At 38.0% G+C, this 23,684-nt stretch overlaps 1 protein-coding gene across 4 annotated transcripts in view; it reads left to right on the forward strand.

Moving 5' to 3' along the window:
- LOC127356577 (brain-enriched guanylate kinase-associated protein) overlaps positions 1 to 23,684 on the forward strand; it is a 61,708-nt gene that overhangs the window by 34,787 nt on the left and 3,237 nt on the right. For all 4 annotated transcript variants that reach the window (XM_051388454.1, XM_051388435.1, XM_051388444.1 and 1 more), the window contains 4 exons: positions 1,956 to 2,117; positions 4,684 to 4,750; positions 19,352 to 19,459; positions 22,129 to 22,212. In XM_051388454.1, coding sequence (XP_051244414.1) covers positions 1,956 to 2,117; positions 4,684 to 4,750; positions 19,352 to 19,459; positions 22,129 to 22,212 — 421 coding nt within the window. The remainder of the gene's footprint in view (positions 1 to 1,955; positions 2,118 to 4,683; positions 4,751 to 19,351; positions 19,460 to 22,128; positions 22,213 to 23,684) is intronic.

Here is a 23,684-nt window from a genome sequence, read left to right on the forward strand (position 1 = left end):
GATTCTGCGCTTAGTCACTGCTCCCTCTCAGCTACCCCTACAACCACACATTTTTACATATACATTTATATTTTGTACAGATTCAGAGGCGTTAGTAGGTATTTTTTCTACTTTGGCTAGCCCTTTCCCTGTTTCCAGTCTTTATGGTAAGCTAGGCCAACGTTCTGATCCAGCTCTGTACTTAAAGGAACAGTTTTTGCTCAGTTGATTTAGATGAGAAGATTGGAATCACTCACATGTATGTGCACTCAGTACAGAGCTATGGAGACAGAAGCAAGGGGAAACAGCCTGGCTCTTTCAACAATGCACCTACCAACACCTCCAAATCTCTGTCTCTAAAAAAAAGTTACAGACAACATCTTTGTTGTTGGCCATGAGTTACAGGTTATAACTTCCTGTAAAACCACAAAGGATTTTACATGTATGTTTCTGTACAGGTTAAGTGAGCAAGATACAATACATTGATATTACAAAGTGAGCTTTAGAAGTGGGTTTTTTTTGTGTTTGATCATCTTAACTCTCATTAAGAAATCCCAAATGTTGAACTATGTGTGTAGGACCAGTGTGTAGGATTTAGTGGCGTCTAGCGGTGAAGATGCAGCTTGCAACCAACTGGACACTGCTCGCCTTCCTCTATCTACTCTGTAGAAACATGGTGACAAAAACCTTTTTTTCCCCAGGTATTTATACACTAATGAAAACATTATATTCAGTTTCTGCCAATGGATCCTCCCAAATGTTACACACTGGACCTTTAACTAACAGTTTAAACAGATTATGAAAGTGGTATCAATCACTACACTCATCAAATACCGTATTTCAAGTTCTTCATATGTTCCTTTAAGTATTTGGTGCATATAGGTGAAATTTTCGCGAAAGGCCAGACGTTTATCTACGTTCACGTTTTACTGACTTCTTCACTGCTTGATGAAGGGTTAATTAGTGGAGATCTTCAACCAAGTGTCCTGACATTAAAGGCTGTCCATTGCCCCACCCACCTATTGACACAACACAGTCTATAAGTCTTTCTGGGGCCATCACAGTGGACACCATTTTCTCCTCCTTTACTGCCAGCTTCCTAATTGAGGCTCTGGGCCGAGGTGAACTTGGAGGTGCACTCACTGCGCCTGCTGGTTGGCAGTGCTGAGCCATCGAACCTCTCCGTGAGCCAAATATCCATCAGTCTGGCAAAATGCTAAATCCCCCAGAGCGCACACTGCCCCTACTCTCCCATCTCTAGCCTTTCATTACCACATCCATTCCCTCAGTCAGTCCTGTCTGTGTGTTTTCATCCCCCACACTCAAACCTGCATCAAACGCAACAGCTGAAATATTGCTCCCTGTCTGCTATGTTGTTGCTGTTGATGGTGGAGGTGTTGAAACGGTGCTATTCTGGCCTCTCTCTCACTCCCTCTCATGCTCTTTCTTTGCTCTTTCTGTCTCTTTTGCCTTCTTTTAAAGCTTACTCACACACAAAGCTGTGGTCCATTCTATATTTTCAGCTCTGCTTCTATGAATCATCCATAGTCTTTGTCTGGGGGCAAAAATCCTTTGCCATTCTTTCAGAGATTCGATAGGGGGGATGTGTAATGGAATTCACCATTACACCGATGGGAGCTCCTTTCCCAGCTCTGCTTCCTCCCTGTGAATGGGAAATGATTAGTATTCCTCCTCCATCCATCTCCTCCTCCCCATCGGCCTCACTGCCTTCCCCGCTGCCTGGGACCTCTCACTCCAAACTGAATTACAGTCCAGCTACACTTCATCCCTTTCCCTCCCTCTCACACAAACATATATACACTTTTCTTTTTACTCTATTGCCTTCTCTCTCTGTCTCTGTGTTGTCTCTTGGTTCTTTAAATCTGACAAACTTCCACAGAAATGAAAGTGCATCAGTGTTGTGACTGTGTCTCCTCGAATCCTGTTCTCTAAAACTGTCTCTGCTGCCTGTTCAGCTCTTTCCACGACCACAAGGACGACCTCCGTAAGCGCCTGTCGTACACCACCCACAAACTAGAGATGGTGGAGACGGAGTTCGATTCCACTCGGCAGTACCTTGAGACTGAGCTGCGCAGGGCCCAGGAGGAACTGGAGAAATTTACAGATAAGCTACGCAGGTGTGTGTGCACATGTGCATGACTCTGTGGGCATGTGTGCCTTTTTCTGTATGCATGAACTGTTAAATCCCCACCAGAAATACACCCACCAAAGTCGTGCTGTGACGTCAAGGAATTTTGGAATAGGGGATAGATGAAGAGTGTTTTTACATGCTGAAACATACAGTTTAAAAACCATGACAGTGTTACTCATGGATGATATTTAGGTGTCAATTAACCACATCTAACAGCAAGTGTATAGCTGTTCCTTGTTTTGTGTGAACAAAACAAGGAACAGATCAAAACAGAACCCGTTACTCCTTTCAAAGGACTACACAGGTTTTTGGATATTACATATGTTCCATGTTCCACTCCACATAAAACTCCTTTATATAGGAATGGATGTTATTTGGATGGTTTTGAAATATTCCTTTATGTAGGATGAAAAATATCACATTTAATGTCTTTCACAGCTTTTGACAGCATAATGTTTTGGGTATTTTTAAGCAAACAGGCCTTTTTTTCCAGGCCAATATTCCTTGTGATTCCACATCTCCTTCTATGAATGCTGACATTCAGTGCAGGAAGTAGTGTGTCCTGTAGGGCATCATGCAGGAGACCAGAGTTTATGCCCTGTTACAGACCTGAAATTATCTCTTCCTAACCAAGTGTTTTAGTTGCATAACATTAATCATCTACCATACTTAATTTGTACAATTGCGAACCCCCAACCTTTACATATTATAGTTGCTATGTAGAGATACTGTTAAAAGGGAGAATATGATAAAAAACATTATTGAAGTTACTTCCTTCCAGTATTGATGTTCTTGTCAGGCAGTAAGATTACAGCTTTTTTTATTCAATTACCTAATTGGCTATTTCTGTTTCTTCAAGCACCAATTGACCTTATTACCGTGATCCACTGATTGGATAATCTAATTAATTAATCTAATGATTGTTACATATACTTTATGAAGGTCATTAAGACCAAAACTTAAATTAAATAAGCTTCAAATAACAAATGAGAGAGATGGAGTATGGGTAGGGTATTTCTGCTGCACTCCTGACAAAAACGCATGCAAGCATTTGTTTGTTTACTTACCACCCATCGCAACAAGCTGTGTTATTATTGAAAACTAATGCATTAGCCTCCCCTGAGTGCATAATTTTCACTGCATGTGATGAAGTGAATCATCCCATTTACATCATGGCCTTTTGCCAGCATGTATTCATTCATACTTGTGGGCGACATGCTCTACAACAACATTGTTTTGGTACTACATTTGACATCTTTGGAAAACATCTTAATGTATTTCATCAACATGTAAAGAAGCTGTTGTCTAGTAACAAATAGATGAGTGGCCATCAGTTTTAATTTAGCATGATGATAACCAATGAAGCAATGAGCTTATTTGCAAATAGAGCAAATGTTCTGGTCAGACAGACTAGAGTGGCCATTGTATAAATACCTGTGATTGATAATGTAATTAATATGTTGTTTAAATGAACTTAAAACTATTCCTTGAGACTTGTCTCTTGCCACACTCTTGGAATTTTGGGATGCATTTCCGGCCGCCTTCTGGAGGAGGCATTTGTGTGCCGAGTATTTCAGGCTCTGCACAAATTTCGTACTTTTTGCAACGATTGACAGAACCAAATCTCAACCCTCTCTTCCTAGTTTGAACCAACTAAGTGATTGGTAGAGCTTGTTGAAGACACACGTGCTGCCTGACAGACCCTGATCTTAAATAAGTATAACAGCAATATGTTGCTCATAACGACCAGTTTTGTTTGTTCTTCATCAGTGAACCACTCTCTTCCAGTGCCACTGTACCTGCTCAAATCTCTTTCAGGTCTTTGTTTTATGATTTCTCTTTTTGTCTCCACTGCCTACGCTCTCCATATCTGTCTGGTTAGTGGAGCCATAAATGCTGGTTAATCAACACTCTCTTTTAGGCCCGAGAGTGAATGTGAAAATGTGGTGCTGAACCGAGAGGTGACAGGATAAAACACCAGGAAAAAGTTAACAAATAGAGAGTTGAGGTCCTGTTCCATTATGCTCACTAATGCACTGGAAGGTTTACCAAAGAGCAAGAGTGACGAGAGGCAATGAGGAGAAAGTTATGAAGAAATACAACACAAAAGAAAGAAAAGGAATTGAAATAGAAAAATAAATAAACATACAGCTGCAGAGTCAGTGCTGTGGGTCTGCTTATGCATGCTTACTGATTTCCTATCATAAAATATTTAAAGATTTAAAGTTTTTATGATCACATACTATTTTTCTTTCTTAGAATCTCCCGCTGTGGTGCTTAAACACATCATCAGTCCTTTTTACTGTGTTTTGGCTCAGCAGATTTTTATCCTGAGTGATTTTCAAATATGAGTAAGAACTTAAAATACTCTGCAAATCCCCTCCAAGATTCTCCATCAGTGCCCTGATCTTGTAATTTATTTATTTCCCTGTCTAAATTTATGTGGAGATTAGTGGTGCTTATTTAGCTGTATGAACAGTAAAACACTGTTTAGTAATCATATGCTGTGATTTGAATTTTTAACAGGACATAATTCTTTTCTGTCCTTTTAGGATCCAGAGTAGCTATGCAGCTCTTCAGAGGATCAACCAGGATTTGGAGGACAAGATGCACAGGACGGTAAGAGGCTCCTCCCGAGGTGTTTGCAGTTTCAACCTCACGTTGCTGAAACGTTTTCAAACTAAAATCTGTAGCACAATTTCAACCAAGATTAAATATTGTTTTTAAAAAATCTGGTGCAAGAAAACATTTAAGATTACATCAAAATAACCTTGATTGTGGTCAAAGAGCTACAACAAACAGCTTGACTGAGGATCAAATTCCAAAACCTTGATATTACCAGATGTTTCTTTTTAATCCAGCAATCTTTACCTGACACATCTACTTTCTCAGAACACATTTGTGCAGTTCCACACTTTTATACCCCAAAACTTACATTAAAACCAAAGTGTTCTCTTGGCGAAGTATAAGTTTGGGTACAGGCTTAAAGGGTGATATTTGTTCAATTTTGCATTAACTGAAACCACTTTCTACCATCAGTCTTGTACTATAAGAAAAGTATCTCTATCACAATGGAAGTTTATGTGGTTTCATTTGCAAAAGTGTTAAAACTACATTATACTGGTATTATATTGTCATACTGGTGTTTCCGTAAGGATATAATCATAAAAACTATGACATCTTGCCAACTTTATTTATATATACTTATTTTAGGGCATTTGTTAACCTGGGATTTAGTTTGATTCATGTCAGTACTGAAAACCCAAAATGAAATGTATGTATCAAAAAACTATTATACCCACACTCAGTGGAAAGTAATTACATTTTCTCAAGCACTGTCCTGAAAAACAAGTTTGACGCCTGTACATGTCTTACGTATTTCCATTTTATGCTACTTTAAAGTACATATTGTACTTCATTACATGAGTCATAGTTACTTTGCAGATTAAGATTTTGATCTAAATCATTTTATACTCCACTAATACGATACATATTAGTAGGTACATAGTAGGTAAAATTAGCTGCACTTCAACCAGCTACAACACAAAGATGCTGCTTCCACATTAATGCATCAGTAAACATCATCCAAATATACAATATATATTATATAATAATAACAATATATAATATATTATATAATAATAATAATAATAATAATAATAATAATAATAATAATATAAAATAATGTTACAATATAATATTCTGAAAAGGCCCATGATCGGCTTCTGTACTCTTACTTTAGTATATTTACTGGCAACAGTATTTTTCTGTATGATGTAAGTGCTTCTTCCACCTCTCAGTACGGGTCACAGATTTAAACAGACATGCTTCCTGCTCCTCCAACCTTAAGGCCACCACTTGCTTGTACAGACGTAACCACTGTGTGACTACATTTTCAGCCTCACTCTCTGAGCTTTCACATTTCCTGCCCGCTGTGGTTGTTTGTATTGATATTAGCATGAAGTGCAGAATCCTAATAGTGTCAGTACGTACGCACCGAGTTCTCACTGAGACTCTCATAAAAGATGTATGAAGGTGATGGGGATTTGTGAACTCAGCCACATACTTACACACACACACACACACACACACACACACACACACACACACACACACACACACACACACACACACACACACACATAGATTGAGCTAAACAGCTTGTGACACAAAGCTTGACCTGGAATCATTTATTCAAGAACATGAAGTCCTGTAGTTACTAGGAAACCATTACTTACAGTTTGCTTTTGTATGAAACTCTGGTAGATTACAGCAGCTGTTGAACAAAGACAGCCAAGAAAAACTTGTTGTCTTGGCAGCAATTGTTTCCTCAGCTCTGCACTTTGTACTGTCGACAATTTATAATCTTTTTAGTGAGAAAATAGATTAAAATTGTGTCAACAGCAGGTCACACTTGAAGAGTAGCTTGATAAGAAAATATGTGGCATACAGTAAGTGCAGGAGATTTGCTAGTTGTGGGCGTTTTTTTTTACCCAGTTGTTTCTTCTAATGAAACCCTTGGAAATATCCTGAATACTCTGACAATACAATAGGTTTTTGTCCATCAGTTTTAGTATTTCCGCCCCGTTGCTGAGAAGTCATGTTTTTTGAAATTCATAAAAAAAAAAAAGTTTGTAGCATTTGGGAACAAAACACTGCTCAATAGTGCTGATATCATAAAAAAATGACCCAGAATCTGACAGACTACTCATTTACACTGTTGGTTGTATTATCAGGTTTCTTCAAAGTGTAGGCTTTATCTTGAGCCCACTGTGAGTGACGACTTTTAAGCTTAAGGATTGGATGTTTCGCGCTCTGTAGTTTTCTTGTTACATATTCTTTTTATGTACGTAGGTGTCTATGACTTTTTATCAAAGAAACATATATTTTGCCACTGTCAGTGTCATTTCATTTATTTTTTCTACAATATCCACTGTATGGACTGCAATAAAATATACACAACCTCAGCACTTGGCTAAGGTTAGAGAAAGTCAACAGTGACATGAAGCACTCAACAATTAACATTCAACAAGTCAACAAGTCTTGATTTTATTTCTTGGAGACAGAGTTGCATTTTCTAACACTCCTCTTTCTTACTGATGATTTAACCAGGAGACCTTCTGTGATTTGACTCCAATTGCCGTTCACCCAAAACTGTAGCCTTTATGCAAACAAATGAACAGCACTTTAACTTCCAGACACTTGGACACCCAAAAACACGCCTCCCACTTTGAAAACTCTTTTACACTGCAGACAGACGAAAGCCTCTGCCAAATGGGTGTAACCTAATCGTAATCTGCACCCACGTACTCAAACATAGATCAGTGATTGTGGAACCAAGCTGAGAAGCCTTGGCCTCTTTTGAAAGGGAACATAACTGGAAAAGTGCCAGACTGGAGTTTAATGTCGAGCAGCAGGAAGAGAGACGACATACCGATAAATACTCGAGCTTCAGATCCTCAAATCCAGTGATCATGATAAATGACATAATGTTAAACTATGGTCTAATACAACCAGATAATGTAAGCGTGATTATGACATTGACTCTCTCTGCTTTCTCTCTGTCTCTCTTGTCGAAGAAATGAGAAATCTGCTATAATCGATTTGAACACACCTGTTTAGCAGCAGAACTGCTCTCATCTCTCTCAAAGCAATTACATGATCAAAGACAGGGAGCGCAATCAATGTCCAAAGTAATTGGTCTTACCTTTCATGCAACCCTGTTAGAAAACTATTATAGCTAACTGCTGTTCTGGTCACCTCAGCAGCAGCTGTCCAATCACATCAGGTTGAGAGGTTTCTTGAGCGTTTTCCCCCCTTCACAGCCTCCACTTTAGGATTTATCAGCCAAGAGATGAGCCGACTCTACAGCGAGGTCCATCCGTATGACTTACAGTATCTCCATTAAAGTGGATCGTAATCTCATCAGAAGTTTGATCCATAGGGCTTGTCAGAGCCACAAACACATGGAGAAGGCAAGTCAATATTGACCCATAACAAGCTAAATAGTGGGCAGTATTCAACTGATTTTCATTGTGCATTCTGCTTTCCTGTCAATTTCTATTAAAACACCAAATGTTACAGTTTGCACAGTGGGTGTTGGGTTTAACAAATGAGATACGACTTGTTCATTAGTGCTCTTTAGAGGTGATGGAAGGCAGAGTTTTTAACTTTGGACAGTGCCAGGCTAGCTGCTTCCAGTCTTTATGCAAAGCTAAGCTAATCAACTCCCAGTTCCACACTTGAGGCATAGTTGTGAGAGTGGTATCAATCTTCTCATCACACTCTTCACAAGAAAGTAAATATGCGTATGATTTCCCCAAACTCAACAAAAAAGTGTCTTTGAGTATTTAGAAAAGCGCTTATAAATAAAATGTATTATAACTCAACTTATAACAGTGATAGCACAGTCTAAACAGATCTAAACAGGCAACATTAGTTGTGTGGGTGGACTGCGAGTGTGTAGTGGCTTTAACCTCAACCATGGTTTATTTGCCATAACCACAATCTTTTCCTCACCTTAACTGCAGTGTTGTAGCCACACACTGATATTGTAGGAATAAATATTTTTCTAAATGTTGTGGACAACAAAAAATAGTAGTGAACTGCTTACTACCAAATAAAAACTCCCAGTGAAAACAGCCTGATTCATTTTTCAATGCTTTGAGTCGCAAAAACTAAATAACATTCACATCCATTGTAGTAAAGTAGGAGCAAAAATATCATCATCATAACTCAAGACCAGGACAAACAAAACCCAAACTATCTGAATAGGAAGACACTAAAGATATTCATTCTCACGTTTTTCACAGATCAAGTAGTGATGTAATATACTCGATCCCAGATTGAGTAATCCATCATATTGGGCCAAATATTAAACAACTTCAATTACAAGACATGAAAGTAAAACCTCCATTGCAATAAAACACATTAGATGAGCCATCAGAAACTCCTGTAGGTTAAACTGAGCTATAAACAGATGTGAAGAAACTCACTAGCCTAGCAATATAAAGGCTTGAAACAACCAATAATGCAACACTCTGTAACCCTGTTATACCAGTACGCTTTCCATTTTTCAAATACACTTAATGTTGCGTACATTATCTTAATTCCATGTTTTTTCTATTTGTGCACACATTTGAAATCCATAGATACTGAAGAAAAATATTTAATACAGAAGAAAAAAAAGACCAGATCAGGTACAGTACGTGTCCGACTAGTAATTAATTACTCTATTTCCCTCCCTACAAGATACCACTATGAGTCATTTTGGAGAACTGACCCTTTAAAGTAAGCATACGCTACTGTGAATACCTATATTTTGATTTGCAGTAGATAATGGAGATTTGCTGGATGAATTTGTCCGTCAACTCATGCATGGTGGAGGACCAGTGAGGCATGAGAATTGCAATAAATCACCCCGGACATGAAATGCAGTGCTGTATGTTCAGAAGACAGCATTTACAACATTATCACAACCCTATTATTTGTGATGTTCCAATGTAATCCTCCTTTCTTTGTCACACGATGAACAGACTGGGAGACTAAAACACATCATGGATCATTCTTCTTATACAGTACACACACATCAATGTATTCTAGTCATGTGAAAATGATTTTGGAAACTGGTGGCCTTTCAAAGGGATTGTCTGTCTAGCAGAGAGCCTTGGTGTAGCAAATCGGTCTTCATGGCAGGAGACAGTATGGGATTTTTTTCTTTTTTTCTTCAGAGGCAGGCCTCACTGGGATTGCCATTTCTTTTGATGTCATGTCATGCAATGGCATTTCAAGGGGGGAAATATGTTCCTTTGTAGAAGACAGTCCAGGCAGGAAGGCAGTGACAAAGGCAGCTCCAATCAAATCAGACACGTAATTAAAAGTTCTGAGAGGCCCAAACTGACAAGGTCAGGTGGAAAACAGTGAACACTAAACCAACTTCATAAAGAGCAAAGCAAGAGATTAACACCTGGAAGAAGTGACGGATGAACACTGTGATGACATTGGAGTAATTGTGGAAACTGTTTTGATCTGCAGATAAACAGTTCTGCAGATGAAGCCGTATCTATCTTTTACCTAAAAATAAACACTGGTGGACTGTAACTCTGGCAATGTCAGCGATGGACAAGTTATAGAGTGGTGCTAATCTGAGAAGGTGCTGGTGCAAGCAAAAAAACACATATTTGTATACAATTGTTGCCTTTTCGTTTGTGGTACCCAGAATATACCAAACAGACTGCAGAGAGACAGAACACAGACTGTAATAAAGTCTAATTAACTATTAGTAATGTAAATAAATACTATCAACACTTTAAGCTATTATATGATATGGATTATTTATGTATTTTATCTTCTTTTTTTTAACAGTCACAATTCTGTCACAAGGTATTTGACTGTAGTGACTTCCGTTGTAAAGGAGCTGTCCGTGGTGCTGAAAGCTTTTGTTTCTCTTACTCCTTATAAGAGTCTTTGGCAGGGTCAGCTAACTAACAGCCGCCCGGGAAATCAAGGGCTTTACTAAATGACTGCCCTACTAACAAGAGTAATGTCTGCTTCAGGAAGTGTCACCGCTAATCAGCGTAATGTTCTATTACATTTAATGAATGATAATGTTGCTCTGTAAATGCTGCATGTGTAAATAAGCAACACTTTAGCTAACAAGTTTAGCATATATAACTTAAATGGTAATAATCTGTCACTGTGGCGTTCACAGCTTCCTTCCACTGCCAAATGGCCAACAACACGTTTTAAGTGTATTTTGATGCTAATACATTTTGATTTTTAAGTAGTTCTTTCACCACGAGTAGTTCTTCCTCTGCTCACTTTTTGGCTCTCGTGTCATCACTCCAGTCCAGTTTACTGTTAATGAGTAGCTCTTCATCTTCTCCAGCTCCTCACACTTGTACACTGACAAATCATTCCCTGCCCCTGTTGGGAGTCCACGGCCAGTGCTCTCATTGTGCCTTATTGATGTAGAGTTGTAAATGATTCTGCCTGCACCATCCAGCAAAGCACTCTGCTATATGTCCTTAACTGATCCTCCACATGACTGAGGAATGAAAGCTGAAAATCTAGTCGGGTGAGTCAGATCTGCTGAAATTAGCTTGTTCTCTCAGTTTCTCAGGATCACACTTTACTTCAAGTCCCCTTATTTAGCATTTATAAGCAGCATAAAACATACAACAAATTGTTGGTTTATAACACAATAATGTAGTAGTACACCACCATAAAGAGGTTTTAAATGTTTACAAATGTACAGTATTTCGCAGCAATTATAACTTCTCCTTTTGCAAACATGTTTTGTATTATTACAACTGTGTTTTACTGTCATTAAGCATCTGTTTATACAGAAGCCTCCACGTATGGGTGCCCACAGGAGGAGTTATTCACAATTACATTAATAAAAATATATCTGCTGACAATTACAATACAATTTATTAAATGTTTATGCTGCTTAAATAAATGGTTAATACGTGGATTTGAAGTGTTGCCATAAATGAGTCTCTCTCGGAGATCTGAGTAAATTAAAAAGTTTAATTACATTATTAGAAATACAAGGTATTGGAAAACAGCAGCATATATAAAAGTATAAAAAATAACAAACTCAATAATCTTTGATGGGCATTTGTCATTATTTTCATATTTTATAGACTAAATAAATAATATCTCAACTGAAAGTTTGATCAATAGAATAATCAATAATGAAAAATGACTTTTAGTTCCTACTCAAAGCACATTGCTGCATGGTTTACCTTTGTTCTTGGTATGCAACACTTTCCTATCCAGACGTATTAATCTATTGCCTGTCAAAACCAATCAGAATTATTCATGTGTTTATTTATAAAACACAAAGGCTCAGTCTAATCTCTGGGGTCTCAGTTCTTTCTTGGCCAAGCATCTATAAAAAAAACATTAAGATGATCAATATTATTTGATTGAGGATCGATGCATTTTAGCTGTTTAGTTTATCATGCATGGCGACATTAGACCAGTAATTGTTTGTACAGCTGACATCTAAAACAGGGAAACGTGAACGATATGGAGAATTATGAAAATATAAACAGAATGTGAAAGTTTTTTAGTAATAAATATGTTTGGTTCAGTAGGGAGCGTGTGGTTGGTGAACAGAGTAGTCATAGAAACCTGAGGCAGAGAAGCATTTATTGTTGTTTTGATGTCACAGATTCCCATAAGAATAACCAAATAGCAAATAATGGCTCCTTCATCTATGTTTACCAGTGTGGAAGGTGTGAGATGAATAATAGTCCTGGTGGTGAGTGAGGCACGTGTGAAGTAGCCTGTTGTGTCTGTGTATGGATGTGTCCCTCTCTATGTGTTGCTCTCTGCTCTTCACTGAGCGGCAATGAGGCCTGCAGTGCACTAATTAGTGCCATTAACACTACAGTCATGAATCATAACTCTTAAATGAAAAGTGCAAATTGCACATGGGAGAATACCACCATAGTGAAACCCAGCAGATGTGATGCGCGTAATTATTTAATGCTGATTGTTTCTGGACCAGAAAAGCAGTTCAGGCAGTGAATCAGCAGCTAGTTGTGCAAAAAGGACAAATGTATTATCTTGTTACCAAATACTGTATTCTTACATTACAGGGGTTGTTACATGACATTACAGTGGCCACTGGTTCCCTTTTATTTCAATACACATAAAATATAAAGTTTGTTGTCATTACTTTTCATTTATTCTTGGTCAGTTATTGCGAGCAGGGAATATTTGCATGAAAAGTGTTTATTGATTTTAAGTTTTAGTCATCCAACTCACGCTTCTGACGGAATAGATGCTTCTGCTTTTATCAGTCTACACAGGGCACATTATGACTCATAAATGTTTTAGGAGAAACATTTTAATGCACACATCCTGTGTAGACACGGACAGAGTACTGAAGCTGTTGCAGCAGCAGGTTAAACCAACAATGAGTTGATCCTACTTACAAATATTATCCAAAACCTGATATATCGTATTGTTCCGTGCCTTTGACCTCAGTGAGTCACACCTTTGCACTAGAGCTTCATTCATTAGTCGATTAGATATCAGCTATTAAATTAGTCGCCAACTATTCTGATAATTGTGTAGTCTCTTTTTTTAAAGAAAGAATGTCCAAACTCGGATTCCCAATGTGAATATTTTCTGGTTTCTTTAGCCCTCTATTCAGATTCAGATTCAGGTGACTTTATTGTTCATTAAATTTGCATAGAATGGAAATGTATTATTTATTTATGGCATATGTCAACTCACACTATACACAACCATAAATAAAATAGCAGCACACAAAAACAGTAGAAAGTTAAAGTGACTAGGTGGCAAGTGACGAAAGATTACATAACCATCACAACAATAAATAATACACAGCAATAATAAATAGTACAGCAGTAAAATGTATATTGAAGATGATTAAAAGGGAATTAAAAGGGTATTAAAAGGGGGGGGCAGACAAGTTCCTATTTAAACAGGTTCTTATCGAGGATGGTCACAGCTGTTGGAATAAAGGATGTTTTTCTTCCTGGCCACTGGGACTTTCAGTCTGCGGCCTGATGGCTCTGTGACAGTAAACTGAATGTCCAAAACAAGACATTTGAGGACATCACCTCAGGCTTTGGGAAACAGTGGTCAACATTTTTCACCATTTTCTGACATTTTATGGACCAAACAACAAATCGATTAATCAAAAAATAAATAAATCAAAAGAAAATAAATCAATCAAAAAAGAAAATTATCATGATTAACATTTATTGGCACTATGGTTTATTCTGAACCAATCCCACTTACTCTGTCCTGTTGCTGTAAATACTCTCTAGTGCATCAAATATGTATTACTTCCTAGCTGAGTACACTACAGTGAGCCTTTTTAATAATGAAACAGTATATTTGTGACTCGTGTTTTTATTTATTTACATCTTCAGGACTTCCTGTCACTCTTCAGCTGCTTCTATCTAATAAAGGCAATGAAAGCCCAAAAACAAAACATTTACATTGTCAGTAGGAAGACAGGGAAGGGCAGTTTAAAAGTATTTTCAGTTGGACTAAAATGTTGTTGCTTGTCGTGTTGTCGTGGGATTTGCTGACTTTGAGAAAAATGTAGAATAACAGCCTTATCATTTTAACAATTGACAGCAACAAGCAATCATTTGTAAGCAGGGAAAAAAGGCTTTATTTGTTTATTTTTTTGTTCCCAACAATGTAGATCATACATGCAATGATTTATGGCATCAATACCCACACCTCCATCACCTGCAACAACAACATAATCTTGACCCTAAAAACAACATTAAAAGTGGAGCAGATCATGATGGATTACCTACTGTATCTGAAGGCAGGTTTCAGCTTCTCCAGTTGATGGACTGTACTGCAGAAACGGTAGCCTGCTGATGGTCTGAAAGGTAAAACAACAACAAAAGCTTGCTCTGTGGTCAGTGATATGAGGCGCTATAATTTGTAAAACCACCAAAATGGTGCTGGCTGTAGCCCTTAATATCATATTTAATTTCACTCAGGCACAAACAGAGGTTCATTTGCAGTAGACTAAACTTGTTAGTTTCACATGGGAAGTTGATCTAAACAGTAATCACTTTTCTCCCGCCTCCACTGTGTTCATTGAGGTGACCGAATTGTTCCATGTTTCTGAAAACTGTTATTCTCAAGACTTAGGATCTGCTTTGTTTGTGGAGGTGGTTATCTTTGGTGGTGTCTCCATCCGACAATCCTCTTTAATGAGGTTAGAAAACTTAATTTGTTTCCCCCCGCCCCAACCCTACAAAAATAAAACTGTATTAAACTGGAGTGGAGCTTTCTGCTCGCCTCTGTGAACCGCAGTCTTCAGTAATTGCATCTCATGGGATTTAAGCTTCATTTGTTGTCCAGTGAGGAGACAGAATCTCCAGCAGAATACGTAAAACAAATTGGGGGCGTCTTTAGAAAAACTGGCATTTTTCCCTTTTTATACACTGTGCACTCAATTCAACAAATCCCCTTGATCAATAGCTCAAACAAAGCTCTACAAATGCTGTTTTGTTGTTATTGTTTTATTCCATTACATATCTGCATTATATAGAGAGAGACAACTGACCCTCTATTAGCTGAATGTGTCATTTAGTTGCTGATTAACTAGAAGAAACATACATTTATGGTCAAAAGACAATAAGTGAGCAGTGAGTCTCTGAACTGCTTTGTGTTGAGAAACAATATCCCTCCTCCTCTACTGGGTCAAGATTTGATAGTCCAAATTTGCATATTAATTTTCCTTGATGCTGTTCTCTTATATGTGTGGCACCAACTGATAAGAACGTCTTGGTGACAGCCTGTGTATCCAATACAGTGTGACTAGAGGAGATAGCAAAAATCAGTGTGCACAGCTGGGATTCTTCTGCTGGCAAAACGCTGTAATTAAAATTACACTTCCTCCCTCTCACTATAGTACAGTACGAGATCTTGTTCATCATATCAAGCCTATTAAGATTGCTTTCTGTTCATTTTTAATCTATAGGTAGACTCTGTTTCCAAAATTTGCCTCTAATCACGTGCAAGTGGAGCATCAGTATGTCAGAATATTCAAGAGATTACTGGATATATGAAAGTTATCAGTCAGCAGCTATGGTGAGAGAAAAAGATTACTTCTGGCTCCAAAGAGGCAGATTATTTTTGAAAATGTACAACACTGTTTTCACACTTTCTTTGTCAGAGTAAAGGTTACTCTATGTGGCAGTACACCATACATCACTCAAAGTTTTCAAAAAAATGTTTTACAAGAGAGATCTTAGAGTCAAATATTATAACTGAAACTTTGGACAGATTCTGTTAATATTAAATCTGCACTACTCAATATATGAGATATAGTATAGAGTATAATACATGAGAACTTTATTAAAGCTTGGGACTAATTTCTTATAGTTTTGGACATGTCATAATAATTTTGTATTTAAAGTTAATTGTTGACATCTGGGAAGGCCAAGACACTCAGATTTTGCATTTTGGCTGCATTGATGAATATTTCTTTATTAACAATAGCATAGTATAGTAAACATAGTCAATGTATCTTTAAAACGTATCTTATGTGCAAATTACCTTTATAATATTGCTGTCCAATGTTGCATCTACAATACAATACATTAATATGTTGTTTCTTTCTTTAAAAAAAAAACAACTTGATTGACAACGAGATTTTGCATGACAATATTACAACAACAATTTAACAATAAAGTGTATCAAAAGTCAAAGTGCAGAGAATACAAAGAAAACATGTATAAAGTGCATATAAGTAGAGTCCAACGGAAATAGAGGTCTATAAAGTGCAGAATGTTCCATGGGAGTTGCTGAGTTTTATCCAGAGTTTTCCTCCTCCAGAGTTCACTGAATACTTGTTTGATTACTGTGTTACTGTCTATAACGGATCTACCACCACCTTAAACATACAATGCTTATAATAAATTCAGTCTGGTTAGATGGTAGATTATTTCCAAAGATGCCATACATGACAGACTTGTAACACAGATCATAAGTCCAGACTATTTCAACCCTTCCAGACTTCCTGAGCTCTGTAGCAATCCATTAAAAGATGCTATTATGTCTAATCATCATTGCAGTTAATCATTGCACATATTCCTTTGTTCCTCTCGTTTTCCATTTCCATTCATAATCTAAGCTAAAGAAGGTTATATGACACCAGTGGTTCAGAGCTTTTGAAGGATTTACATCTTGTATTAAGAATGCATGAAGACCAAAAGACGCAATGTATTAAACCACAATGATATTATGTATATCAACATGTGAGTGAGAAATCTTCTTTAATCTAATAAAACATAATTTTAAACAAAGACGGATCAGGGTGCAATTACATATGTGACCTTTAAAATGCTCTAAATGTGCTCATCCGCACAGTTAGCATCGCAAAATATGAATAGAAATCCAGAGTAATGAGAAAGAGAAAGAGTGCCAGGGAACCTCATGTTGCGACAGCAGATTAATGAGACCCTAACAGAATTGGATTTGAATATCAATGCTGGCCTATTGCTTAAACTGACATTAATTGCCACCTATTAGATTGGCTGTGCACCCCTGTATTTCACAACAATCACCGCCATTGAGAGATTAGAAGAGAGAAAGGTGGGAGGCCAAGTGAGTGCTCAGAGCTGTATCATTTGTCAGCTGGGGCCGTGTGGCAGGTTTCACAATTACTAGTATGTGTGAGACGGAGAAAAAGAAAACAGAATTGATTAACCAACAGAACCCACTACTGGCCCCTAGAGGTTGAAATGTTAATGGCAGCTCACAGTATAAAGCTGTTGGACTAAGGTCCACTTAATCAAGTCTCCATGATTCTGAGTACCTGTAGGACTATTAACATGACTAACTATCATATCAAGTTGTTGTGGTTCTCATGTTGAAAGAATACATTTTAAGTAAATCTCGCCCAGTGTGAAAGCCTTAGCATTTGAGAGCATGTATAATTTGAAAATTAAAGGATTTCTTGCAGTGACATACAAGTATATCATCTGATGTCATGAGAAGGACACAAGTTTAACTTTTTATTATCTATTTCTGAGTAGAATTTGTAAAATTTTAATGCTTAGATAATGCTATATGCAATATTATTTTTATCTGTACACCAACCAGCCATCACCAGTAATATTCTGGGTTATGTTCATTGAACGTTTGCAAGGTTTTTCAACTTCTCTCTTTTTATAGTATCTGTCAACTCACAACCCTGACCTCTTCCTCACTTTCCACTTCACTACATTCTGTAAGGGGGACTGTAGCCACAACCTGCAGGGCAAGGGTCCCATGACTGACAGTCACTACCTCTAGTAAAGCTAATCTGCTAGCCTATGCGCTAATATTACAATGATGACTCAATAGACCACTCTAAGTCATCATTGGTTCTGATGGTTATTTAAATGTTAAAATTGACATTTCAATAGGATTTCATTATTAATAATGATGTTTGTTGTCATGAAATTCTCGTTCTTTTCTTGAGAATCAGACTTGCACATTAAAAAATGAGACAGAGAATTCTGTAAATGTCGAACTTTGGTACAGAAATGATACATAGATTATATTGAAGGGGTCATTAATTATGGTTAAATGCTGTTAAATACTTGGATTAGTTTGTAAGAATATTCCTGCAGCTTAGTAAATTGGTAGTGAGGTTGGCTTGTTACGAGTCTTTCATTTGTTCATTCTCCTATTTCAAATTCAGTGCACTGATCTCATTTGAATCACAAACGTAAAAGAGTCAGCAGGTTAATTAACAAGCTTTATCATGTTTCTCCCTGTGACGTACAGTCTTACTTACTTATTCATGTTCAATTTTCAGTGGTCTCCGTCCTGTGGCTTTGCAAGTTGTAGTAGTTTGTTGAGAAAAATTATGAGGTGCTAAATCATCAAATATGGACATAATTCCCAGGGATAGAGGTTTATCCGCTTGGGAGCATGAATGTGTTCCGCTGATATATTCATGCTGTTCAAAATGGAAATAGTTCATCCTCTAAAGAGCACATTCAATCGGTCTCATTAGTTCCATTTGCACAAGTAAAGATTTTAGCCTGATGATGCTAGACGAGAGGTCTGGGCCACCAAAAATCATTAGGAATAATCCTCGGGGCACCATGAATGTCTGTGCCAAATTGCAAGACAATGTGGACAATAGTTTTCAGGATGAAAGTGGGCAGACAGAAAGACGGATGAGCCAACCAGCAGACATCACCATCATTAGGGCGCCGCTGTTAGTAGGGCTAAAATGTCACTCCAGCAGAGTCATTTTGCATTTCTTTGACAGTAATCACTGAAAATAGAACGAGTGTTTCATTTGTCTTTCGCTCTCTCTCCCTCTTTATTTTTCTCTCTCCATTCCCCCCCTCCTTCTATTTCTCTTTCTCTTACTCCCAGAGTAATTGATATGATATGAGCACTGGCAAGTGTAATCTTCTTTTAATTAAGACCTGCTGCTGGCACCGGCTTCAGACTGATAGTGACTTACGGCTCTCTTCCTCTCATTTTTCTTCCCCTCTTCTATCATCTTATTTTTCTTCTCTTGCTCCTTCAACTTCGACTCCCTCATCTTTCTCTTGTTATCTCAACAACTCTTTCCTTTAACCCTTTACTTCCTGTCCCTCTTCTTATTATCTACTCGGTCTACCTCTGACATCCTTTGTTTTCTTTTTTCCTCTCTTTGTCTTTTCTCCACTGTGCAATCTTTCTCTTACGCTGCAGTCACACCACCATGAAGAGGAAAAGAGAGCCCTCAGCCGGGAAATCATCGTCCTCAACAACCACCTCATGGAGGCGAAGATCACCATCAATAAACTTAGAGAGGACAACGTGAGTACCCAGGGCTGCATCATGTGGGCTCCCGCTTGTACAGTGAACATTTTTGTGTGATGACACTCCAGTTGAGGACTTGCACAAATTATATTTCACCTGCAGGCCCACGAATTAAACAGTAGGGCATTCAAGGCCACGGCTTTCCTTGCCAGGTCAGTAATCCAGCCTTGTTAGCACCAAAACAACAGCTGGCTTGGGAGACTGAAGTGACAACACTTCAAAAAGCAGTTTTTCCTGATGGAAGCACTTTCTCCTGTCACATCGTCAGCCTTCTCTGTGAACCCACTATTGCTAAAAGTCGCATATCCACTATATTTCTGCTACATCCTGGATGTTTGTGCTTCAAGGAGCCACAGCAGATAGAGGAATTAACTCTAAGCCACTGGGTGTTTTATAGTGATTATACTGAAATCAATGGGCATCCTCAGGGCTGCCAGAATTTGGAGCCAGGGCTGCATGGATCTGAGCTCAGGAGCATGTGGCAATCTGGTGCCTCACTTTCTTTGAAGTGATTTTACTGGTATTTCTACTTACGTTAGGTTAGATTTTATTTCCCTCTTTGGTCTATGGCAGTTTTTAGCACTTCTAAGTTATAGAGTATTTTGACAATTCCCTCAGATCCAGCCAGGCTGATTGGAGTCAAGGTTCATTTTGAATAGGAGGAGAATTTGTCCCATCAGAGCCAGCAGCATGGCAGGGATTTCCTCCAGAGAATAAACTTTGAATTTACTCCTTATAACATGGGATGAAGTAAATAACCTTTCGTGTCTTGCCTGAGACATTCCAGGAACAGAAAAACATCATATTGAATTACATGTCTTACATTTGTGTTACTCTTAAGTGATAAAACCATTAAACCTACAACAGGTTTATTTCCTTAGAGAAATGATTAATGGTCGTACCAGGCACAGACCCAGGGAGCCCCAGGGCCAGAGTCTCTGTTCGTAGTGACGACATTATTTGTTGGAAAGTCAATCAAACGACCACAAAGAGACACAAAAGAGAAATGCCAAATGACAAAGATGCAAAATGATCACAGAGAAATGCAAAACGACCTCAAAGAGAAGTAAAAGAACCATAAAGAGACACAAAATGCCTTAAAAGAAAAGCAAAACAATCATAATGCAAAACGGCTATAAACATACCATGAACACATGAAGATGCAAAGTGACCACAAAGAGATGAAAAAACAACTGCAGCCTTGTCGTTTTTAGATGTGTTGTGTCTCTTTCAGTCTGAGTATTGCTCCTAAGTACCAGACATACATTTCTCTGCCAAAGGGACCATTGTCTCATAATCCGTCCATGCTTATTACTAGTTATTAGATTGCATGAGTACCAGCTTTATACAAAGCCAGAAGAAATTACACTCCTCTAACATAGCCAGAGGTGAGACTAAGTGGACCCTCCTCATTTGTAATATATACATGTATGCTTAAACCTCATCATAAGACCTCCCAAAAAACTGTCTCGCCACCCACTGGTGGCTGAAATTCCCTCGAGAAACATACCACACAACTCATGTTAACTAAGACATCACGAAGGTCTCAAGGGTCGATTTGAACCGTCCACAAAAAACTACAGGGAGCCCAAATGTCCCCAGGTGACAAAATAGAAAAGAAATACAGTGATTTAAGTCATGGCTAACTGGTGGGGGAGCTGAATATGTCAAAGAAAAGGCTTTGATGTAATGGGAAGTATTGTCAGAGCGGTGGTGTGATGGAGGCACGGGGAGGCTACAGTGCAGCTAAAACTGACCTTTATGATTTCACAGAGGATGGAGAGGAAACGAGTGAGCTAAACCAGCTAAACACCCACACAAAACACATGCATTCAGAAACACAGCAAACAATTAAACCAAGCATCTGCTGTGCCAGTAGACCACCCTTACTCTGCTCTGAAATTTAAGTAAAAATCTGAAACAACCATCCATTATAGAAACAAAGCACAGAGAAATAGAAATGCTGCACTAGTTTTTCCTAGGCTGGAAGGTGAAGATAAGTGAATGCACTGTTTCAGACAAGTCTAATAAAATTAGCACAGACTGTACTGGGCAGATACAAGATATATTGAAAATGAGAACTACAACCTAGTGAAATAATATAGCCAAGGTGAAAAATACCTGCTGACTAATTAAACTGTACCAGCTTCAATGGATGAATTTGTTCCTCTGATTTGTCGGGTCACTAAATCAATGAATTTCCTAATCCAGTAAGCGACTTATTGTAATTTTTCAATGGAATACGGCTCGTTATTTATACTACATTATCTATACCATGCTATAAAATTCTCATTATTGAAGAATTGTTACCCTAGTCGTGCCAGACTTCTTGTTTTGTTTCCCATAAAATCCACGATTAATTCATAAACACCTAATAAATAGATAAAAAATAATAAAACTGATACATGATATTGTTAGATTTGTTGTTGCTATACTACCAAGGTAACATTGCATTACTCTATAATTATTTCCACCAGAAGTCCCCTATAATTACAAAATAATTAAACCACAATTAGAAGACTGTTATCTAAAATGATTTTTCCCAGAGGGCGTTCGAAGATAATCCCGCTCGGTCAAAAGCTTACTTGAACCATCAGGCTGCCAAAATGAACAAGAATTTAAAGCATGAATTTAGTGATTGAGGATAATATTTCTGCCTCTTACAGGACCTGTACAGGAAAGACTGCAACCTGGCCGCACAGCTGCTGCAGTGCTCCAAGTCTCACTACAGAGTACACAAGATGTCTGAGGTGAGCTCCCCAACACTGCTGCTACGACTGCATTAATGTGTCCATTCAAACCTGGGCTGCAACAAAAAGGTTTGCTGGCTGGGACAATTTATGAAATAAATACATGAATTGCATAAGTATAATAATGATACAAATTATACATTTGGTTAAATTAAATTCCAGATAAGACTATATGTGTTTTGCTTCCTCCGTAATAGCAATAGGCTGAAAATTGTCAGAATTGAGCAGCTTGATCAGGGCTGTAGCTAGAATTAAAGGTCCAGTGTTTAACTTTTAGGAGGATCTACTGGCAGAAATGGAATAATATAATAATAATAATATTCATAGGTATAGAATCAGCTGTTTTTATGTACAGACACTGCGGGTCGCCTTCCATGGAGTCCGCCATGTTGAAGCGCCATGTTTCTACAGTAGCCCAGAAGAGACAAACCAAACACTGGCTCTAGATATGGGACGTCTGCATTGTTTTGTGGCCACCGTGGTTTCTCCTTTCTCCTCGCTTGGAAGGGGAGGGTGAAATGAGGAAGTTGAGTTCTGCAATACACCAATACACACTGGATCTTTAAGGACACTGAGGTCATAATGTTTATGTTTTATATGGAAATTTAGGGGTTTTAGTAACCTGTGAGGTGGTAACAGTCTAAAATTTAAAGATTACATTTTCTCAAGATGGACATGTTATGCTGATTCCAGTATGTTTAGACTGGATATTTTGAGATTAGACTACTTTTAGGCCCACAAAAAGTACAGAACTGGGTTTGATGTAAGATATTGTTGCCTATGTGATACCTTATTTTGGTTTAGTCTTTTGGTAAGACAATAACCCTTACCCTATCTCCCTGGTTAAATAAAAATAAATAAAATATAATTAAGTTTGGGAAGTGAATATCTTATGTAACTGGGTGTATTAAGGTTCAGTGTAGCATTTTTAAACAGCCAGGACCCTCATGTTGGGAAATCTACTTTACAAAAATTGTAACTTAACTGTTACTGTAACTGAATACATAGAACATATCCAAATAATATATTTTTTAGTGTGGTGGGGTGCATTGCGAGAAAGATGGACTTGTGACCTCAGTATAATTAAAATCCTGCTTATAGCCCTGAGCTTGATGGATAAAATACATCTTGACTGAACTTACGCTAATGCTACTAACAAACTATTCTTGGTGCATTATTTCTGTAACAGGGAGAGCTTCTGTATGTTGTGTCGGCGCACCATTAAAAGCTTTGGTGAATGGTTTTCACAATAAGACACAGTTACAATGCTCATGGCCTCTTCAGTCAGACTGATGACGGTCTGCTGTATTTAGTGCCATCTATCTGCCTCCCAGTTGTGTATAAAGAATGAATGAATGAAAGAAAGCCTGGCCTTAGAGCACACCTGATGCACAAAAGAATTACAGTTTTACTTTACAGCAGTGCTCATAATTGACTAAATCCTTCTCCGAAAGACCTGCCCTATTCACCCT

This window comes from Dicentrarchus labrax, unplaced genomic scaffold, assembly GCF_905237075.1.
Source record: "Dicentrarchus labrax unplaced genomic scaffold, dlabrax2021, whole genome shotgun sequence".
NCBI classification, from domain to species: Eukaryota; Metazoa; Chordata; class Actinopteri; family Moronidae; genus Dicentrarchus; species Dicentrarchus labrax.